Source organism: Stegostoma tigrinum, chromosome 26 (assembly GCF_030684315.1).
Source record: "Stegostoma tigrinum isolate sSteTig4 chromosome 26, sSteTig4.hap1, whole genome shotgun sequence".
Taxonomy (NCBI): domain Eukaryota; kingdom Metazoa; phylum Chordata; class Chondrichthyes; order Orectolobiformes; family Stegostomatidae; genus Stegostoma; species Stegostoma tigrinum.
The window spans coordinates 47,112,561-47,135,742 of record NC_081379.1 but is presented as its reverse complement, the minus strand read 5'-3'; the positions used below and the strand labels follow the sequence as shown (position 1 = coordinate 47,135,742).

The 23,182-nt window shown below is 42.3% G+C and overlaps 1 protein-coding gene across 3 annotated transcripts in view; it reads right to left on the bottom strand.

Moving 5' to 3' along the window:
* cabin1 (calcineurin binding protein 1) overlaps positions 1–23,182 on the bottom strand; it is a 412,002-nt gene that overhangs the window by 374,586 nt on the left and 14,234 nt on the right. For 2 of the 3 annotated variants that reach the window (XM_059655154.1, XM_059655156.1), the window contains exons 7-11: positions 16,199–16,348; positions 13,774–14,060; positions 11,476–11,644; positions 6,101–6,237; positions 1,332–1,549 (exon numbers count right to left, since the gene is read on the bottom strand). In XM_059655154.1, the coding sequence (XP_059511137.1) occupies positions 1,332–1,549; positions 6,101–6,237; positions 11,476–11,644; positions 13,774–14,060; positions 16,199–16,348 (961 nt within the window). The remainder of the gene's footprint in view (positions 1–1,331; positions 1,550–6,100; positions 6,238–11,475; positions 11,645–13,773; positions 14,061–16,198; positions 16,349–23,182) is intronic. The other variant, XM_059655155.1, reaches the window with a different exon arrangement.

Sequence of the window (23,182 nt, the reverse complement as noted above, 5' to 3'; positions counted from 1 at the left end):
ATGTTCTTAATGAATGGATGTTCAAATAACTGATAATGTACCTGTAATATAACGCGAGAAAAAGTACACTTTTATAAACAACATCATTAGAAAGTAAAGGTATTTACAAAAGAATAAAATGCACTCCTTTTCCCACAGCTCCCAACTTTTATATGGCTTTCGTTACCATATTCCAGGCATTTTAGTTAGAAGAGATGAATTCCTTTCCTGCAACATTGATGTAGGACAACTATATCACACTGATTTAAACCATTTTTTTCAAGCACTAACCAACATAATACGTGTACTTGTGTAAAGGTCAAGGGATTTTTTTTTATATTCATTCATAGGCTGTGTACTCCGCCGCCTGGGCCAGAATTTAATGTTCCATTTCTAGTTGCCCTTGAGAAAGTGGTGAGCTGCCTTCTTGAACCACTGCAGTTGTATGCAGTTCCAGAGTGCTGCTAGGAAGAGACTTCTGGGAATTTTACTTCTGATAATAAATTTTTAGTAAAATTATAGGAGATTGATAAGAAAAGTAATATTCAAGAGATTAAAATTCACTTTTCCCATCATCTTGCTACCTAACTCTTTCTGGTAGTACATCAGCTGAAAGGCACTGCCAGGCTAGAGACTATTCCCACCAACCCTACTCACCAAAACTACAATAAATGGAGCCATAAAGTATTTTTATTATTCTGCACAGACACGAGGGACTGTTTGGTCACCTTTGAATTAGTTAGTCTGATTGACGGTAAGTTTGACCTCAATGTCAAGCAGGTGCCAAGTAGAAAGAGCTTGGACCTTCTCGCCAAATCCAACTGGAGGCTAAGTGCTAATATGGTCTGGGGTCAGGAGACCGTTGTTCTCAACTTTTTATAATTTTTATCTGAATCTGCGATGCTGAGCTTTTTTTACTTCCTTCTTTTTCCAAGGACTATAACTGAAAAAGCTGTACCTAGGGACCTTTGTTGCCAAAGTAGCAAATTCATAGTCATTTGAGTACATGTGACAACAAAGCCTATTCTAACTTAACCTCAACATGAGGCTAACCATGATTCAAGCGCGTTCAGGACACCACTTTTCAGGAAGAAGCTTGCTATACTCCTTCGCCCCAAAGAACAGCTTCCCATTTTGAATAATACACATCTTGAAGATTGTTTCATGGCTGGATCAATCCAATTACACATCATAACAAAGCTTTCCAACCAAGAGGGTGAAGCAGCATTTCCTCCCAAGGTGCCAACATCTATAGCTCCATACTCAGAAAAAGTCTACATACTTAGAAGATGCAGACAAAAAGAGAGGGAGCACTGTTTTACAATAAAAAAAATTTAGCTTTACGGCAGTACCTTGATGTGCTGGTTGCTGCACTCTCTGAGGATTGGATTAGGTAGGCCACTGCAGTGTTTTCTCCAGCTGTTGTAGATTGAGAGTACTACCTCTGCCAATCCAGGTGGCCATTTTGCCAAGAATTTCTGACCAAGTGCTTTTAAATATTTCAACATCAAATCTAGTATCCCACCGTTCTTTTGATTGTTCAGCAAAAACGTGTGAACATCTTGTCTTTCTGTGTGCATAAAATTAAAAGTTAATGTTACAATGGATTAAGAATGTTTAATACACTAGCTAGCATTAAGTATGTCAATTCCATTCCAAATTGCCTGACACAGACACGCACAGTGCTTTGCTGCTTTTCTGACCTCAAAAAGCAAAGGCAAAAATATTAGCTTCAAACCACTAAAAAATGAGAGGGACATTTCGAAGGAGCTCTCAATGCAGAGATTGAACTTCTTTCAAAGAGGCATTAAAGACTATTCTTCCACTGCTAGATAATAAAATGTGAGGCTGGATGAACACAGCAGGCCAAGCAGCATCTCAGGAGCACAAAAGCTGACGTTTCGGGCCTAGACCCTTCATCAGAGAGGGGGATGGGGGGAGGGAACTGGAATAAATAGGGAGAGAGGGGGAGGCGGACCGAAGATGGAGAGCAAAGAAGATAGGTGGAGAGGGTGTAGGTGGGGAGGTATCTCCCATTCTTCCACTGCTGACCATTTTCAACCACCGCAGACCAAATAAGTAGTAGCTAATATAAAAGGGAACACAAAAGACTTATAAACAGATGCATGAAAGATTAGTCAACAGGAGATTGAAGCCAAGTGGGCACTAAAAGTGTGATTTTCTTAATGAGAAAGAAAGACATGATTGAAGGACTGAAGGTGTTTTTGCATCCCCTATTCTTCACCAAAGAGGATGTTGCCAAAGCAATAATAATGATCTATTAGATCAAAGAAATCTATGTCAACACACAAAATAGAAAAGTCATCCAGCCCAGACGGTATCATAGTTTACCATGGAAAAAGTGGAAATGACAAAAGCTCTGGTCACGATCTTCAGGTTCTCCTTGGATACAGATGTGGAAACAGGAGATTATAAGGTTTGGCTAATTACCAAACCCATTTTAGAAAGGAAGAGGGGTGGATCCTGTAACTGAAAGGTCACACAGCTTAATATTGGCAGTGGTAAAACTCCAAGAGTTACAGTCATAGAGATATACAGCACAGAAACAAAACTTTTGGTCCAACTCATCCATGCCAACCAGACATCCTAAAAGGTCTAGTCCCATTTGCCAGCATTTGGCCCATATCCCTCTAAATCCTTCCTATTCATGTACCCTTCCAGATGCCTTTAAATATTGTAATCGTACCAGCCTCCTCCACATCCTCTGGCAGCTCATTCCATACACACATCACACAGTATGTGAAAAAGTTTCCCCCAGGTCCCTTTTAAATCTTTCCCCTCTTACCTTAAACTTACGCCTTGCAGTTTTGGATTCCTCCACTCTGGGGAAAACAACTTTTCTATTTACCCTCTTTATGCCCCTCATGATTTTACTGACCTGTATACAGTCACCCCTCAGCCTCCAATGCTCCAGGGAAAATAGCCCCAGTCTATTCAGGCTTTCCCTATAACCCTTTCCCATCCAACCCTTGTAAGTCTTTTCTGAACCCTTTCAAGTTTCACAACATTCTTCCTGCAACAGAGGGACCAGAATTGCATGCAGTATTCCAAAAGTGACCTAACCAATGTCCAGTACAGCTGCAACATGACCTCCCAACTCCTGTACTCAATGCAATGATCAATAAGGGCAAGCGTACCAAACCCTTCCTTCACTATCCTATCTACCTGCAATTTCATCTTTAAAGGATTATGGAGGTGGACTCCAGGGTGTCGTTGTTCAGCAACACTCAAATAACAACGCAGAATAAAATTAGTAGGCATTTGGGAAAGAATTAGTTAATAAATGAAAATCAACATAGCTTTGTTAAAGACCATTTGCATTTGACTAACTGAATTTAAGTAATTTTTTTTGTTCATTCTGGGACATGGGCATCACTGGCTGGCCAGTATTTATTGTCCATCCCTAGTTTCCCTTAAGGTGGCGGTGAACTGCCGCAGTCCTCATTCCACAATCTAAGTAGGGAGAGAATTCCAGGAATTTGACCCAGTGAAGGAACAAGTGATATGTTTCCGAGTCAGGATGGTGAGTGGCGTGGAGGGGTGGTGGTCCCATGTACCTGCTTTCCTTGTCCTTCTAGATGGAAGTGGTTGTGGATTTGGAAGATGTTGTCTAAGGATCTTTGGTGAATTTCTGCAGTGTTTTTCGTAGACAGTACACACAACTGCTACTGAGTGTCAGTGGTGGGCGTGGGCACTTAAGAATGAACTGCCAATCACGGAGGCTGCTTTGTCCTGAATGGTGTCAAGTATCTTGAGTGTTGTTGGAGCTACAATCATCCAGGCAAGTGGGGAGTATTCCATCACACTCCTGACTTTGCCTTGTAGATGGTGGACAGGCTTTGCAGAGTCAGGAGGTGAGTTACTCATCGCAGTATTCCCAGCCTCTGACCTGCTCTTGCAGCCAATGTGTTTGTGTGGGGAGTCCAGTTGAAGTCCTGATCGTAACCCCTAGGATATTGATTGTGAGGGATTCAGTGATGGTAACACCATTGAATGTCAAGGGGCAGTGGTTAGATTGCCTCTGATTGGTGATGGTCATTGTCTGGCATTTGTGTGGCATGAATGTTACTGCCACTTGTCAGCCTAAGCCTCAGATCATGGCATATTTGCACATGGACTGCTTCAGTATCTGAGGAATTGCAAATGGTGCTGAATATTGTGCAACCATTGGCAAACATCCTTACCTGGCCTTTTGATTGACAGAAATGATGAGGAACGTATAATTGTATTATCGACTCATTGGCAAAATTTAAGTTCATGGAATTAAAAGGGACAGCGCGATAACATATACATAAAATTGACTAAAGCTTATGGCACAATTATGGTGTCCTTAGCTCTGAGTCGCAAAGTCCATGAAGTGTGTCACAACATATCCGAACAGGTTGATTAATTTTTTTTTAAAAATGCCTAAGGCACTAAAAGCAGAAAATAATAACGAACAGTTTTCGTCCAAACTCAAAGAAGTATTCTGTGATGCGTGCCTTGAAGATCACAGCTTTTTTTGGATAAGTGTATTAAGCAGAACATTGTTTCAAGGTTTACAGATGAAATAAAACATTACGTGAAACACGTAAGGTAGAATAAAAAAGCAGAATAATAATTCAAAGACAGATTATAAAATGCTACTGTACAGAAGGGTTCTGAATGCCTTTGCACATGGACCACAAAATAAACATGTAGTATAGCAAATAATTGGGAAGGAAAATGAAAAGAATGTTATTCCAAGGGAGTGGAGTATTAAAGTAGGGAAGACTTGCTATATTTGTATGGGCCTTTTAATAAGCTGTACCTGGAATACAGTACACAGTTCAGGTCTCCTTACTGAAGGAATAATATTCTTGCATTATAAGCAGTTCAGAGAAAATTCATTGAGTGGATTCCTGGGAATGAGTGAGCTGTGTTATGTGGAAAGACTGTGCAGGTCGACTTCAAACACATTGGAGTTTTGAAGAATGAGAGGTGACCAAAATCAACAGAAGAAATTTTACACTTGCATAAAAGGGAAAGCGAGTGGTCAGGTGCAATGTTGGCTCACTAAAGACTGAAAGCAGGGATAGTGTCAGTGACTATGGGGAAATTGCAAACATATTAATACTGACTCAGCCTCAGTATTTACAGTAGAAAAAGTGATCCAGGGCACGTACAAAATAAAATTAACGCAAGTAAAACATTGATGAGAAGGAAATTAATGGAACTAAAAATGACAAATCTCAGGACCCAAGGGTGAAGAAGGGAGCACAGTCTAAATGCCCTAACTAAAATTTTTCAGAGCTCCCCAGATACAGGAATGGTCCCTCTTAATTGGAAAATTGTACACCACTCCACTTTTTAAGAAGGGTGAAGAAGGAAAACCAGGGAATTACAGACCAGCAAAGAGATGTCCTGAATCTGCACAGGATGGTGGGGGGGCAGGGCCACACAGTTACATTATGGAAACACAGCAGGGGCACAGTTAACCACGGCAGTCAACAGCAGGAATTTAGCTGAACAAACTTCAATCCAGTGCAACTGCCTCTCTCAACTGGTAAAAGTCAGTGGTTCCAGACATTCAATTCAATGTTAATTTGATGGTTTGTTTGAAAACAAAACTCCCAGGTCATCAACATAACGCAAAATATAAAATCATTTCCAGCCAAATGGGAAATCTGACAATATTCAAATTAACAACATTTGACTGAAAAAAGTACGTGACTGATAGGAATACTGGGCACGGACAGCCAGAGAAAGAACAATTCAAACAGTGCAGGATTCTAACATTGGATATAATGTATGTAAGACCACTACAGAAAAACATTTTAAGCACTGCTGGTAAATGTTAGCACTTTGCATGGTCCCCTGTGGCAAGTAAATAGGTCTAAATGTCACAAAATACCTGCCAGCATAAAATAAAGGCATACACATCACACTGTCAAGTCCACTTAACGCAAAAGTCCACAAAACCAGCCCCAATAGCAGAACAAGATTATCACTGATCCGCCATTTAGATATCCTGGAATTAGTGGGCAGAGATTTTGACAAGTGACTTCCAGGTGATGGCGATGCAGAGAAGTGGAGGATCCCATCCAGAACAGATGTAGAGGAATCCGGCCTGAAAACCTACCCAGTTCCATAAAGGATGAGGGATCAAACTGCATTCGATAAGGGCCCATTAGTTGCTGACTTTCCTTTTTCAACTCAGTCTGAACTTCAAAGGTGCCAAACGCATCATCTTCATCCTCTAGATCTACCTTTTTCAGCCTAGTGAAATAACAGCAAGTTAGTATGAAATGCCTGCTTTAGCACAGAAACTGTACTGCTTTCCACAACTGGGCACAAAATATTGACCACAGCCTATTTTTAATTAACCAGAACATTGGGCATTCAAATGGGTTTAGACAATATCACAATTTATCATGTACTATTTGTACGTGGGATGCGTTCAGGAAACATTGCAGTCGCAGGTAGAAGATAGGAAACTGGAAAATAAACTTTACCTCCAAGAACTATGAGTTTGTTGTAATGTAGTTCACGCTGAGGTGACTGAAGTTTTCCAAGTAAAGCCGGTCACGTCATTTGATTTGGATGAAAGGAGGTCAGAGCAATTAGACTGGAGTATAAACTGAAAACAGTAGCTTAAGTTGGGATGCCAGAAAGTATTAATTCACTTATCTGGTGGAACAGGCAAGGGAGATTACAGGGATAAGTAGCTTAAATTGTACAAATGTCTTGGAGAACTGCATCAGTGATACTTTAAACTGATTAAAGCTTCTGCGTAGCTGTATTGTTCTACACCTTATTCATCTTGATGGAACGGACGGATTACGAGGCATCGATCTAGGCACAGGAAAAGATAATGGCAAAATCGGTCTTGTCAACCAAGCAGAGTCCTTCTCACTAACGTCTGGGGGTCAGTGCCAAAATTGGGAGAGCTGTCTCTCAGACGAGTCACACAACGGCCTGACACAGTCAAACTCACAGAATCATACCATACAGGCAATGTCCCAGACACTACCACCATCATCCCTAGATATGTCCTGTGCCACCAGCAGGACATACCCAGCACAGTGGTATATAGTCAGGAGGGACTTGCTCCAGAAGTCCTCAACATTGACTCTGGACCTTATGAAGTCTCATGGCTTCAAGTTAAACATGGGCAAGGAAATCTCCTACTGATTGCCACATACTGTCCTCCCTCAGTTGATGAATCAATTCTCCTCAATGTTGAGCAACACTGGAGGGAAGCACGGAGGATGGCAAGGGCACAAAATGTACTCTGGGTGGGGGACTTCAATGTCCATCACCAACAGTGGCTTGGCAGCAGTAACACTGATTGAGCTGGTCAGATCCTAAATGACATGGCTGCTAGACTGGGTCTATGGCAGGTGGGGAGGGAACTAACAAGAGGGAAAAACATACTTGGCCTCATCCTTACAAATCTGCCAATCTGTCCATGACAGTATCAGTAAGAGTAACCATCACACAGTCCTTGTGGAGACAAAGTCCTGCCTTCGTGTCGAGAATAACTTCCATCATGTTGTGTGGCACTATCACTGTGCTAAATGGGACAGACTTTGCACAGACCTAGCAACTCGACACTGGGCAACTATGTGGGCCATCAACAGCAGCAGAATTGTACTCCAGCACAATCTGTAACCTCATGGCCCGGCATATCCCCACTCAACTATTACCATCAAGCCAGAGGATCAACCCTGGTTGAATGAAGAGTGCAGGTGGGCACGTCAGGAGTAGCGCCAGGCTTATGAAAATGAGATATCAACCTGTTGGAGACACCAAGTAGGACTACGTTCACGTCAAACAGTGAAAGCAGCAAATGATAGATAAAGCTAAGTGATCCCACAACCAACAGATCAGATCTAAGCTCTGCAGTCCTACCACATCCAGTTGTGAATGGTGGTAGACAATTAAACAACTCACTGGAGGAGGAGGCTCCACAAATATCCCCATCCTCAACAATGGAAGAGCCCAGCACATCAGTGCAAGAGATAAGGTTAGCATTTGCAGCAATCTTCAGCCAGAAGTGCCAAGTGGACAATCCATCTTGGCCTCCTCCAGTAGTCCCCAGCATTACAGATACCAATCTTCAGCCAATTCGATTCACTCCACATGACATAAAGAAACGGTTGGAGACACTGGATACTGCAAAGGCTACCAGTCCTGACAACATTTCGGCAGTAGTACTGAAGACTTGTGCCCCACAACTTGCCACTCTTCTAGCCAAGGGGTTCCAGTACAGTTACAACACTGCTATCTACCCGACAATGTGAAAAATCGCCTAGGTACATCCTGTACACAGAAAGCAGGACAAATCCAACCTGGCCAATTACTGCCCCATCAGTCTACTCTGACTCATAGTAAAGTGATGGAAAGTGTCATCAACAGTGCTACCAAGCAGCACTTACTCAGCAATAACCTGCTGAGTGACTCCCAGGTTGGGTTCCACCAGGGCCACTCAGCTCCTGACCTCATTACAGCCTTGGTTCAATCATGGACGAGAGCTGAATTCCAGAGGTGAGGTGCGAGTGACAGCCCTTGTACAGCATCAAGGAGCCTTGGCAAATTTGGAATCAATGGGTATCAGGGGCAAATTCTCCAGTTGTTGGAGTCATACCTGACATATAGGAAGATGGTTGTGATTGTGGGAGGTCTAACTCAAATCTGTTTTTTTATGACTCGTCACAGCAGTTGGTCAGGGAAATAGAGTGCAAGTGAACACCTCAACCAGTTAATGGCAGTAAATCAAGGACAGGGAACACAATTTTGATACGTTTGAGAAGTTGCATCTGCCCAAGGGGAAAATTGGCCTTGTTTATTGGAGGTCCATGGTAATCACACGCAATGTCTTAGAATAGCATAATGGTTATAGGGCAGCACAGTGGTTCAAAGATTATCCCCTCTGCCTCAACACTGGTGACTCAAGTTTGATTCCACCCTCAGGCGACTGTCTGCATGGAGTGTGCACATTGCCCCCTCACCATGTCTGCATGGGTTTCCCACGGGTGCCCTGGTTTCCCCCACAGACCAAAGATGTGCAGGTTAGGTGGACTGGCCATGCCAAATTGCCCATAGCATCCAGGGATGTGTAGGCTAGGTGAATTAGCCAATTGGAAATGCAGGTTACAAGGATGGGTCTGAGTGAAATGCTCTTTGGAGGGGAGGGGTTTTTGGTCTTGGTGGGCCAAATGGCCTGCTTCCGCACTGCAGTGATTCTACGATTCTATGAATTATGATTACTCCAACCTTAAACTTCACCAAGTGCCATTCTCATAGTCATCAGTACTAAGTTCTCAAGCATAAACTAAGCCTTTCTTTCCCACAGTCAGAAGAAACCACAAGATTAGGAAATAAAAATCAAAAGAACTATGGATGCTGTAAATCAGGAACCAAACCCAAGTTGCTGGAAAGGAGTTAATATTTCAGATCCAGGTGACCCTTCCTCAGAACTGATGATAGCTGGGAAAACGTCAGTTTATATGCAGAAAATAGGGAGGTGGGTGGGGTAGGGAGTAAGCGATAGGATAGAGCCCAAAAGAGAGAGAAAGACAGTTGGACAGACAAAGGAGTTGCTAACGATCAGGTTGGGAGGGCGAACAGTTGTTAATGGGGACTGTTAGTGACTAATAACATGGGGTGTGTAGTGGCAGGCTATGAGGTGACAAGGCCAAATGTGTGGGGTCGGGGGCTGGGACATGGGAGAGTTTAGGCCCTAAAATTATTGAACTCAATGTTGAGTCGGGAGGGCTGTAGGGTCCCAGAGCGGAAAATAAGTTGTTGTTCCTCCAGCTTGCGCTGGGTTTCACCCAGAGATGTTGGCCAGGGAGCAAGGTGGTGCATTGAAGTGACAGGAAACAGCTAGTTCAGGGTCTTTTTTGCAAGCAGAACATAGATGTTCTGTGAAGCAATCGCCAAGTCTACACTTCGTTTCCCCAATGTAGATAGAGGAGACCACATAGTGAACAAGGAATGTTCCACATACCCCAGAAAGAGACAGGCAAAACTAGGGCTTATGCAGGTACCCAAAGCAACACCTCTCACCTGAAGAAATTGACAGGAGTTGAAAAAGAAGTTGTTGAAGGTGAGGACAAGCTCAGCCAAGCGGAGGAGGGTGGTGGTGGGTGGGGATGGTTCAGGTCTTCTGCCTCGAATACACCTCCTCCCCTCCCCAACCTTCGTGCAAAAATTCCATCCCCTATTCCCAATGCCTTCGCCTCCGCCGCATCTGCTCCCAGGATGAGGCATTCCACTCCCATACATCTCAGATGTCCTCGTTTTTCAAAGACCGCAACTTACACCCCTCAGTGGTAGAGAAAGCCCTCAACCGTGTCTCCCGCACTGCCCGCAACTCATCCCTCACACTCCCTCCCCGCAATAACAGCCAACACAGAATCCTCCTTGTCCTCACATACCACCCTCCCAACCTCCAGATCCAGCGCATCATCCTCCAACACTTCCACCATCTGCAATCCGACCCCACCAAAGACATTTTTCCCTCCCTATCCTTACCTGCTTTATGGAGGGACCGGGACTCCCTTGTCTGCTCCACACACCTCTCCAGCCCCACTACACCCAGCACTTTTCCCTGCAACCGCAGGAAGTGCTACACCTCCTCCCTCACCCCCATCCCAGGCCCCAAGAAGACTTTCCACATCAAGCAGATGTACACCTGCACATCTGCTAATGTGGTAGACTGCATCCGCTGTACCCGTTGTGGACTCCTCTACATCGGGGAAACCAAGCAGAGGCTTGGAGCCCGCTTTGCAGAACACCTATGCTCGGTTCGAAATAAACAACTGCACCTCCCAGTCGCGAACCATTTCAACTTCCCCTCCCATTCCTCAGATGGCATGTCCATCCTGGGCCTCCTGCAGTGCCACAATGACACTATCCGAAGGTTGCGGGAACAGCAACTCATATTCCACTTGGGAACTCTGCGGCCCAATGGTATCAGTGTGGACTTCACAAACTTCAAAATCTCCCCTCCCTCTACTGCATCCCAGAACTGCCCAGCTTGTCCCCGCCTCCCTAACCTGTCCTTCCTCCACCTATCCCCACCTCCCACCTCAAGCTCCACCCCCACATCCTACCAGCTAACCTCATAGGTCAGTCCAATCTCCTCCCTAAGTCCCTACGTACACTCACCTCTACTGGCTCCATCCCTGTCTCTTTGACTTATCTGTCTCATCTCCACCTATCTTCTCCTCTAACCATCTTCTGTCCACCTCCCCCTCTCCCTATTTATTTCAGAACCCCCTTCCCCTCCCCCATTTCTGAAGGAGGATCTAGGCCCGAAACATCAGCCTTCCTGCTTGGCCTGCTGTGTCCATCCAGCTCTACGCCTTGTTAAGTAAGTTTAGGAACTTGTTGTGTGGGCTATTAGAAGAACAGATTCTTCCAGTTTGTTTCGGGATAGTTTCAGCTCTGTTAATAAACCAATCGCCAGTAATTGCTTAAACCCAGTTTATTAAAAGTTTACTGTACCTCGAGGGCAGAAATTTGATCAGTAGTTCCTGAAAATCAATCTTCTCTTCCTTCTTACACTTGGTGTTTCGCACTCGAGCAGAGCGCCTCTTCGCTGGCTCACCTGCCTCATCAGCTATCCGCTTCCTTTTGGAGCCCTTCTTCGCCTTGTCAATAATGGATGTTTCTGCTTTAAACATGGTTAATTCAACAAAACACAAACACATCAAAATGAATGATCTGCAGAGACAACATTACAGGCATTTCAACACAGGTAACCCAACATAGCTGGTTCCCAGGGCAAATTCATCTGAAAAGCTCCCTTTGCAAGCTTTGAATCTTCTTATAAAGATACAAGTATCATTATATTCCAAAATTCAAGGTTAATAGTCCAGAGAATACTAATTAAAATCTACCACTGATTTTTGAAATAAAACAAAGAACTGTGGATGCTGGAAATCTGAAACAAAAACAGAAGTTGCTAGAGAAACTCAGCAGGTGTCTCAACATCTATGGGGAGAAAGCAGAGTTAACAATCTGAGTCCAGAACCCCTCATGCTATTTAGTAACCCCACAAGAGCCGAGCATCATATTTTGCAGAATATTACTATTTTACAATTGTTTGAGGCCTCACTTCATCTTCCAATGGGTGTGACCTGGTCTTGTCAGTGCTGTAGCCCAAGTAGATCACTCGAGGTGCCTGGAACATGTTTTTCTCCTCTTGGGTGCGTGCCTTGGAGAAACATCTAAGGACTATGTCCAAGTTTTCTTAAGTGCTCTGTATTGGTCTTCCCTGTTATTAGCACTTCATTCAGGTAAACGGTGACCCGGGGTAGACCTTGCAAAAATGTTTTCCATTGTCTACTGAAAAATTGCACAGACTGACAATACCCCAAATGGCAGTCCCACACTTCGGTAAAAGCCCTTGTGGGTATTAATTGTAGCCTACTTCTGAGAATCCTCATCTAACCGCAACTGCAGATATACATGGCTCATGTCCAGCTTACTCAAGAGGCAGCTCACAAAATGCCAAAATGCCTGACATTCCTCTTTGATGTCCACCTGGCTGAACTCATTACAATCACAAAGGAACCAGAGGTCACAGTCTCAGGATACTGATTAGGTCATCTAGGACAAAGATAAATGAACCATTTCTTCAAGTACAGAGTAGTCAATCTGTCGAATACACTATCCCAAAGACTGTGAAAGCCATTCAAGAAAAAGACTGATACATTTAAATATTACAAACTTCAGTGGTTACGAAAATTAACAGCCATAATCATACAGAATGACAGAGCAGGCTACAAAGGCAAAATGCCCTACACATCTGTGGTTTAGCATCAAGTTCTTCTCAGCTTATGCTCTTTTGAAGTGACTTGTGATTTGTTAAATATGTGAAAGGCACTACATGAATTAAACTTAATACTGGAGTTGTTAGTGTGCTTATTCATGGGGCAATCTTAGGCTCAGCAAGACATGGAGTTGTCAATTCCTGCAATGGGGGCTCACCTAAAAATCCTATTTCAGTAATTGAAGAGTGACAGCACAAAATATATTGATCTCACAAATACATGGAGAAGCAAGTTACCTTGTAATTTGATCCCAGAACTCACCTCAACAAACAGTTTACCTTTAGGTATCTCCTTTAACATGGAAAATGATACCCAGAATTTTTCAGAATATACAAGTCAGAAACAAAACAATGTCAAATCACCAAAGTACAGTACTCAGGCATAGATATTCACACATCAGAACAAAGTATAAATCGTTGCTGCTTCCCCCTCCCCCACTTCCCTTTGTCAATTTCATGTGATTCCAGCGCTGGTAGCTGACTGACCTGAACTCAAGTATCCATGCTGGTTTTTCTCAGTGCCAATCCAACTCAAATGGGGCTCTTGCAGGAAAGTTGTAGTGTCCCTACTTCTGTGCCTGAAGGCCTGGGGTCATGACCCACCTGCTTCAGGGGCATGTAATAATACCTCCAAATAGGCTAATTAGAAACTATCTAAAAGTTCAGCTCAGGGATGAGTTCCCTCTTATATTATTCCTGTCCACCACAAACTCCCTCTTACTTTCTGAGATCGCATCATAGCTGCCAAGTTTTTCTCTGCACAGACAAAGAGATATTAAGACAGAAGAATGTCCCATTAGTCAGCAAAGGTCATCAGAAGCATTGTAATTAATATGATGTGGAAGCATCCAAAAACAAATTCACTCGACGAAACTTGACTACACTTACACCAAGTCTCCACATTAACTTCAAAACCTGCTGTTCTCTCTCACTTGTGGCATCAGAGATACAATTATACTTATGCTAACCTTGTGTTCCTACAGTTTCTGACACACTTGGAACAGGAGTTGGAGCTGCTGGTGTAACCATAGCTGGTGCTGGCATTGTTGGTGCTGTCACTACAGGTGCAGGACTGGATGTTGCAGGATTGGGCTGGATGACACTGACAGGTGTGCTAGTTGGTGATGTCAACAAATGTTGAGAAGGGTCCCTGTACATGCAAAGATCTATCATTCTGCCAAGGCTGGGGTGAGGCAGCTCAGAAGATGTCAAGTGCATGTAGGTGGCCAGTAAACTCTCACCCAGGCACCTCCACCTATAAAAAGAAAACAATATATTAAATGACTGCATTACCAGAAAGAATTGAAGTATTGATCTTTCAATAGCACAGTTTACAGGTGCTCCTACAAAGTTCTGACAGAGGGATAAATCATAGTCAAAGCATTGGTCTTCTTGGTGATTCAGTAGACATGCAATCCTGTGCAGGTATTAGCATGTAGAGAGAAATAAAAGAGGATGGAAAACAACTATTCACCCCACCTGAAAAACCTCTTTGGACGTAACTCTGGAATTAACTTGTAAAGGGAGATTTAAGATTCTGCTTGCATTTGCTTCTTCCACAGTACATTTTGTTCTTATGCAACTCACAGATACATGCTGGAACCTGAAGATGGTGAACTAGTTGTGCATATAAACAGCATTACATATCAGGACAATATTATATCTGATTAGAAAGTGCAGGAAGTAAGTAAGTAAGTAAGACTAATGATAAGACTTTAAACTGGCAAGCAAGGGGAAAATAGTGACCCAGATGTTAACATGAGAGAATTAGAAGATAAAAGTAAAAGTCAGAACGATGTAGGAACTAAGAGTTCAAATACAGTTACAATAAAAAAGTAACAGGCGTGGGATTAGTTGAACCAAAAGGGTCAGTTTTCCGTGCTGTATGACTCTATGACTGCTAAAAACAAAGTAAATGGAACAATTCAAGATACGTTCAGATCAGCTATGCAGCAATGCATTTTTCAAACCAATTAAAACAGGAAACTGAAATCAATATTCTGTAAGATGAAAAACCCAGGCACTGATAGATTCAAAATGTGCAGAGCACGCTAAATGAAAAGAATGGATAGAGGCAATGTCTTGTGAATTTTCAACAATTCGAGAAACACCATCACTTTATCAAGCAGTTTGAAAATATGGCAGCAATAATCAGAAAATATGCCATGTCAACTTATCATTTTTGACAGAAGCTGATGCCTCAAGAGCAGCTTTGAAGGCAATACATCAGCAATGAGCCAGGTTTGTAAAGTTCCAACACGTATCAGGAGAGGCACATACAACACAATGAATAACCAAATAGTTGCATTTGGCATTCCAGTAACTGGGGATTATCATTGACCAGAAACTGAACTTACTAGCCATTTAAATGCTGTGGGAACAAGAGCAGATCAGAGGCTAGGAATCCTGCTGCCAGTAATTCACCTCCTGACTTCCAAAGCTATCTATCACCTTCAAGGCAGAAAAAAAAGACTGTGAGGAAATATCCTCCACATGTCTGGATGGTTAAAGCTCTAACAAGTAAAGAAGCCCAGTATGAACCAAGACAAGGCAGCTTGTTTGACTGGCACCCAATCCACCAGTGGCAGCTTTATGCACCGTCCACAATATATGCAGTAGTGACACAACAGGGCTTCTTCAACAGCAACTTCCAAACCCAGAAGCTCTACCACTGAGAAGGACAATGGCAGCAGATCCATGGAAACACCAACCCCTGCAAGTTCCAGAAGCCACATACCATCCTGATTTGGAACTTTATTGCCATTCCTTTATTTTCACTGAGTCAAAATCCTGGAAGCCTCTTCCTATTATTAGTGTGGGTGTCCCTACGTCCAAAGGACTGCCACACTTCAAGAGTGTAGCTCATCAGCACCTTCTCTAAAGCAATTGTCGTAAGCAATAATTGTTAACTAACAATGCCCATAACCCATCAATGAAGAAGAAATATCCAAAGTATGTGACATTAAAATGGCAATTAGTGGGTGTACCTTTCCGAGGCCAAATGCAGGATTGGATTAAGAGGATGATCAGCTTTAGAACATCTGTTCATTTCCAAAAGCTCTTAATGAATTTTATCCAGTTTACCCACCACAGTTTTGACACAGCACCTCAAATACAGAAACCCAAGTTAACATTAACAAGGTGTGTCAAATACAAAACATTAAATCAGTTCCCATCGTTACAAAGCTGTTGGTAAGATTTGTTCTCATTTTGTTCAGCTTCACAAATATTGAATAGCAGACTATTTACTTAGCTTAAACGCAAAGCAAAGAAATAGGTACACAAAACAACATTTTGCACATATCTACCAGTCTGAGGCAGGGCAGTAGCTAGACATTCAGGCCCACAGAGATCAAATGTACATGTACAAACAGCCTCTTAACCATTACGTACGTGAAGTGAGAGATAGGTTGTGCTAGGTGAAGATCTGGTTCGTCTTCTGGTATTGCCAAAGCCTGTCTTCTCCTTCGGAGCTCCAGAGCTTCTTCAATAACAGCTTTAGCCTCTGCTGGATCCACATCCAATGCATGAATGGACATGTCGCTAAAAAAATGGATAAAAGCAGTGGTCAGAGCTGTAAACAGTATAACAGTACAAGTTAATCTTTATTCCACTTCATTTTGCAGGAGTGAAGAACATCCTGGAGGTGACTACTGACCAGAAACCGAATTAGACCGGCCATACAAACACTGTGGGCTTCAAGAGCGAATAAAAGGCTAGGAATTCTGCAGTGAGCAACTCATCTCCTGACTTCTCAAAGCCTGTCCACCTTATACAAGGCACAGGTCAGGAATGTGATGAAGTACTCTCCGCTTACCGGGAGCGAATAGCTCCTAAAATACTTCAAGAAGCCTGAAAACATCCATGACAAAGCAGCCTTACCCACCAGCTTCAACCTTCACTCACAATGCCAGTGTGCACCAACTACAAAACGCATGACATTAACTCACCAAGGCTACTTTAACAGCACCTTCTAAATCCTTGACCTCTACAAGCCAGAAGAACAAGGGCAGATGATGAATGGGAACACCATCCCCTTGCAAGTTCCCCTCCTAGTCACTCATCATTCTGACATGGAAATATAACATCATTCCCTCAGTGTCACTGGGTTAAAAATCCTGGAACTTTCTTCCAAACAATATTGTGGATGTACCTACAACCCAAGGACTGGAATGAAAAACACAGCTCACCACCAGGACCTCCATGGCAATTGAGGATGGGCATTAAAAGCTGGCCAAGTCAGCAACACGTACACCCCAGAAATAAACTGAAAGACAGGAAATTCCACCTGACTCCAATTCAACCAAATTACACACTATCAAGCTCTTAACATGAAGTTAGAAACAAATAAAAACTGCAGATGCAGGAATCCAAGAGAGACAAACAGGAGGTTGGGAGAACATAGCAAGCCACGCAGCATCTAGAGGAAGGGAGCAATTGACCTTCTGGGTATTACCCTTCTTCAGTCCTGGACGTGGTTTCAGGTATTAGCCTTCCTCAGTCCTGATGAAGGGTAATACCAGAAAGTTGACTGCTCCTTTCCTCCAGAAGCTGCCTAGCCTGCTGTGCTCTCCCAGCTTCCTGTTTGTCTTCACATGAAACGTTGGCTTTTGGGGAGTTCATATCAAGATGTTGTGTAGATTACATCTGCAAGTGTCGACCCAACACCAGAACTTACCCACATTCTCTACTCAGAAGCCTATCTAATCTTAGAATCACTTGTACATCACGATTGAACTGTAATAAATGCAGTACAAAGGAACTGTTACACTGTCATCCACAGAAGGGCAACTTGGAAAAGATAGTAAGTACTGGCTCTGGAAGCAAATTCCCTCTCTCATAAATGAATATAAAAGAAAGTCAATATCCAAGACAATATTCCTCCTTCAACCATTACCAGTTTAACAGGTCATCCATGTCATTGCTCTTTATGGGGCTTGCATTGTGTAATTTTCAACCCAAGTGCAGAACCTAGCCATATACAGAAGTCTACCCAAATGTGTACCAAAATCACTTAAAAAGGTCAGGATTGGACCATATTAAGTGCAATACTAAGGAAGGCTGCACTGTCAGAGATAGCAATCTCTGGAGTATATAGTAAACATTCCAATCATGAGGTAATGGATTACCAAAAACTTACATTGTATTCCTTCAGTGTCACTGAATAAAAATTCTGGAACTAACCCACCCCACCCCACCCCCGCCAGACAATATTGGGGGTTTACCTACATGAAATGGACAGCAGTTGTTTCAGTAGGCAGCTCATAACCAACAGCAGAAAGGCAACTAGAAACTAAAATAAATGACAGCCCAGCAAGCACAGTCCCTATCTAGACTCAGAATCCCTAGTGTGCAAACAAGCCATTTGGCCCAACAAGTTCACACCGCCCCTCTGAACAGCATCCCACCTAGACCCATTCCCCTACGCCTGATTTCCCCATGTCTAACTCACCTAACCTAAACATCCCTGGGGACTACAGGCAATTAAGCATGGCCAATACACCTAGCCTGCACATCTTTGGACTGTTGGAGGAAAATGGAGCACCTGGAGAAAATCCACGCAGGCACAGGAGAACATGCAAACTCCACACAGACAGTCACCCGAGGCTGGAATCGAACTCGCGTCCCTGGTGCTGTGAGGCACCAGTGCTAACCACTGAGCCACCGTGCTGCCTAGAACTCAGAATAAGTGGAATGCAGGATCCCTAGTGCAGGAAGAGGCCATTCAGCCTACTGAGTCTGAACTAACCCTCCAAAGAGCGTCCAACTGACATCCAGCCCCCTATCCTCACAACGCTGCATTTACCATGGCTAACCCACCTAACTGCACATCTTTGGACTGTGGGAGGGAATTGGAGCACCAGGAGGATACCCACACAGTGATGAGGAGAACGTGCAAACTCTACACAGTCACCTGAGGGGGGAAAATCAAACCTGGGTCCCTGGTTCTGTGAGGCAGCAGTGTTGACCACTGAGCCACCGTGCCACTCACTATCGCATGAAAGAATGAGAAGAAAGTCAATATCAAGACGACATTCCTTCCTCAACCATCATCAGTTTAATAGGCCATCCATCTCATTGCTGTTTATGAGGTTTACATGTGCAGAGGGTTCCATGTACATCAACAAAAGTTATTTGCTCCAATTACCTGTACTTGTAACATTACAATTTTGTTGCCTTTGATAAAGATAAACCCCTTTTAGCCGGATTTCTTTTTTAACAACCAGTCCCTACAAGTATCTATCTTGTCTGTTCCTTTACATGGCAGGCACTTTGGGATTAAGAGGGGTTATCTAACTTCCGGAAAGACACTGAGGTAGTGCAAATGTAACTGGACTTTTAATCTAGAGGTCCAGGCAAATGCTTTGGGACCACAGGTTCAAATATCATCTTTGCAGCGGGTGAAATTTAAATTCAGTTGATAAATCTGGAACTGAAAATGATTCTCACTTATGGTGACTTGTAAAGTGAATTATAATAATTGCTATAAAGACCCATCTGGTTCACTAACATCCTTTTAGGAAAGGAAATACGCTGTCCTATGTTCCCTTTAATTGTATACATCAATTAAGTCTGTTACCTTCCTTGTCAGAATGCATGCAGTCTTGAAAATCCTAGTCACAGTCTGACATCCTCTCCACACTTCTATCCTCATAATGGCTCCAATCTTATAGCATTAAAGGGAGACAACGATCTTGTGGCATTATCGCTGAACCGTTAACCCAGCAACACACATGTTCTGGGGACCAGGGTTTGAATTTTACCACTGAATTATAATTATATACAACAGAATTATGGAATTATAATTCAATAAAAAAATTTGAAATTAAGAATCCGATAATGACAGTGAATCCAGTTTCGATTGTCAGAAAAACCCATCTAGTTCAGTAGTGTCCTTTCAGGAAGGAAAGGACTATCTCTACCTGGTCTGGCCTACATGGGACTCCAAACCCACAACTATGTGGTCACATCTGCTGGGATGGACAATAATTGCTGGCATAGCCAGTGATGTTCACATCCCGTAACTGAATAAATAAAAATTAGATATCTAGTGAAACTATTGTCAAGAGACAGAGAGACAGATAAAGGAGAGAGGGAGAAAGACAGACAAAAAAAGTGAGGGAGAAAAACAAGTGATGGATTGCAATGGATTAATTAAATCAGATCACTTTGCTCAAACATTCATCCCAGAAAAGAAACAAACAATTTGTTAGCTAGCAAAGGGTCTTTCACAAATGACCCTCAGGGGGCCTTAACATTATGTTGTTGCTTGCTCCATTTCTGTAAAGGCAATTCAGTAGGCATTGACATTACATTATGGACTCAAATCCAACTGGAAGATCCTATTTTTAGAATTCAAAAAACAAAGATAAAACACAAGTACCTACATAAGCATCAACAAACAGACAGACATGGGATGGTGAAGGCTTCAAAACACTAACTGAACACTACATAATTGGTAGGTGCATTTTATAAAACCTTAAAACAGGGGATACAAGGTGTCGGGACGATTACTAGAAACAAATTGCATTACGGAAAATATAAAACTGAAAGAGAGAGAATCACACAAAATTTCAGGTCTACAGGGAAGGAGAAGGCAGTTGTGATATTGCACAACTTAAATTAGAGAGAAGTGGTGTTGCTCAGAGTAGAAAGGTCACAGGGTTTGGATTTTGCAAATCCTAGTTGCTGATAGATCTAAGATTAGAAATTGCAAAGATTCTGGGCACTGAAGGCTCAAGAATTACAAAAAGGGGCGAACGATAAACACTGGTCCAGTCAGCCAACAATGTTGTTAAGTGCAGCTTCAAAAACACTCAGGAAACGCATCAACTTCCTAGACAAAGCTATCCACTTGATTAGCATCTCATCCCACCATTTTTAACAACCACTCCCTCCCCCTACTGATACATTGCAGGAACTCTCCACAGCTGCTTTACACAGTACCCTATAAAACTACAGTCTCTACCATCTAGAGGGGCAAGGACAACAGGTGAACACCGCTGCCTACATTCCTCCCCAAGTCACAGACAAATACTGACTCAAAACGACATTGCCATGGCTACATCATCACTGGATAATAATACTATGGGAGAACCTTCACAGCAGAGGCTGCAACCATACAGGTCAATTTACCATCTTCTCAATAGCAATAAATGCTGACCCTGCCATCAAAGCCCACAGTCCAAAATAGAATCATTGGGTACCCAATGGTGAAACATGATGTACGCATTTCACTGTACAGGTCTAAAGCAACAGGTGAAATTCTTGGCACAATAAAAGCTCATTGTGGTTAGAAACAAGGGTTTTGACTCCAACTGTCATTAAAAGGCAATGTGTTAATGAAAGAGTATTTTGCAATCTCTGATTAAGAGCTTTGAAGTCAAAAGAGTTCACCAAATATTGGAAAGCTGCAACTCACTTTCAAACTGACATGGTAGGGTTTGCACTAAACATGATACTACAAAGATTTGGTGAAAACACTTCCAACTCATGGCTGTGTGTCACAAGGAGCAGCGTGGATCCTGCAGCTGATCCTGGGACTGCAGGCTTAGTTAACGATTTATTATAGTTTATTTTATAGTCATTACAGTCATTACTGTTTACTAATATAGGATTTTTTTCCATTTGTTTTATGAACATTCAAAACACAAATCAAAAGAAAACCACATTTTTTCTCAAAATGACTTTTTAAAAAACTTTAAAAGGGTCTACAGTGAATGGCTGAGTTTTGTTTTTAACTTCTGAATTAAGAAAAAAGTCTGTATTTGTTTTAGAGGGTTCTTTTCTTTATATTGCAATAGGTTTTTTTTCCAAAAAATGAAAATTTTGTTTTTTTCAGCTCCAGAGAAGACATTTTTCCTTCGAGGAATTTATTGAAGACGAACCATTTTTATTCAGTCAGCCAGCTAAGTGGTTGACTTTATTTAATAAGTTTGATGCATATATTTTTAGTTTTGTTTCCATTTTAACATTATTTTTCGTAGGAAATGAAAAGTAGTTTATTTTATACATAAGGTATCATTGAAACATCCTTTCTTTTTAGGCTTAATGTTATTAAGGCCAAATATAAGATGCAGAATGAGACAGTCAGTAGATTTAGAAAAGTTATTACCCAGCAGGGTCAGTCAGATCGACATGTGACTGTCAGAAAAGTTAAGATGATGTGTTCAAAAGTCTCCAGCATCTATTCCTCTATCAAATAGATTTTCAGTTTTTGGAACAGTTGAAGGGGATATCCCCTCCTAGGAAAAGGGAAAGGGCCAGTCAATTATTGGACAATTGGAATAATTCTTACGTTAGGCAGCATTGGACAATATTTAACAGAATTATTTGTTATAGGGGACTCTCCTGTCATGAGCATAGAAAGGCGATTCTGTGGCAGTGAGCGTAAATTTAGGTTTGATACTTTCCGGTGCTAGGAGTAAAGCAGTACAGAGTGAATTTAAGACATTAGGTAGAAGATCTAAAAAAAACTTTAAACGTAGTAATTTCTCATTTACTCCCAATGCCACACTCAAAAAGGGAAGGAACAAAAGGCTAAACCAGATAAATCAATAGCTATAGAGCTGGTGTATTGTTCTGGAATTCAGGTTTTTCAACAATTGGGCTGCTTTTGGGATACAGAAGACCTTTTCAAAAAGGATGGGTCGAACCTAAACTGAAAGGGACCAATATCTTAAGGGGGGGGGGGGGGGGGGGGGGGAGAGGATTTGCTCACTCTACTCAGGGAGCCTTTATACTGAGAGAGAAAGCAAGTGGAAGAATTCTGAGTAGCAGCATAAATGAAAGGACTGATGGAGCAGGTCCTGAATGTGAGGAGAACACATCAATTAGAAAAGACAGACAAGAGAGAGTACATAGTGACTCTGAAGAACTAATCTGCATCTACTTCAATGCAAGGGGTTTTATAAGTAAGGCTGATGAACTCAGGGTATGTTTAAAAACATGGGATTAGGACATCATAGCTATTACAGAAACTTGACTGAAAGATGGACTAGACTGGCAGCTCAATGTTCCAGGTATTTAGATGCTATCAGAGGGATGGAAAGGAAGAGGAGGGATGGGGTGGCATTTTTGGTCAGGAACATATTACTGCTACAATGAGAAAAGATATTTCTGAAAAATTATCCAGTGAAAATATACGGATAGAAGTTACAAACAAGAAAGGAAAGATCACTTTGATGTGATTGTACTATATGCCCCCCAAAAGTTAGAGAGAAGTTGAGAAACAAATATGTAGGGAGATCTCAAATATAGGTAAGCATAATAAGGTAGTAATAATGGGGGATTTTAATTTTCTAGACATTGACTGGGACTAACAGCATTAAAAGGTTTGGACAGCCAAGAATTTGTCAAATGGGCTCAAGAAAATTT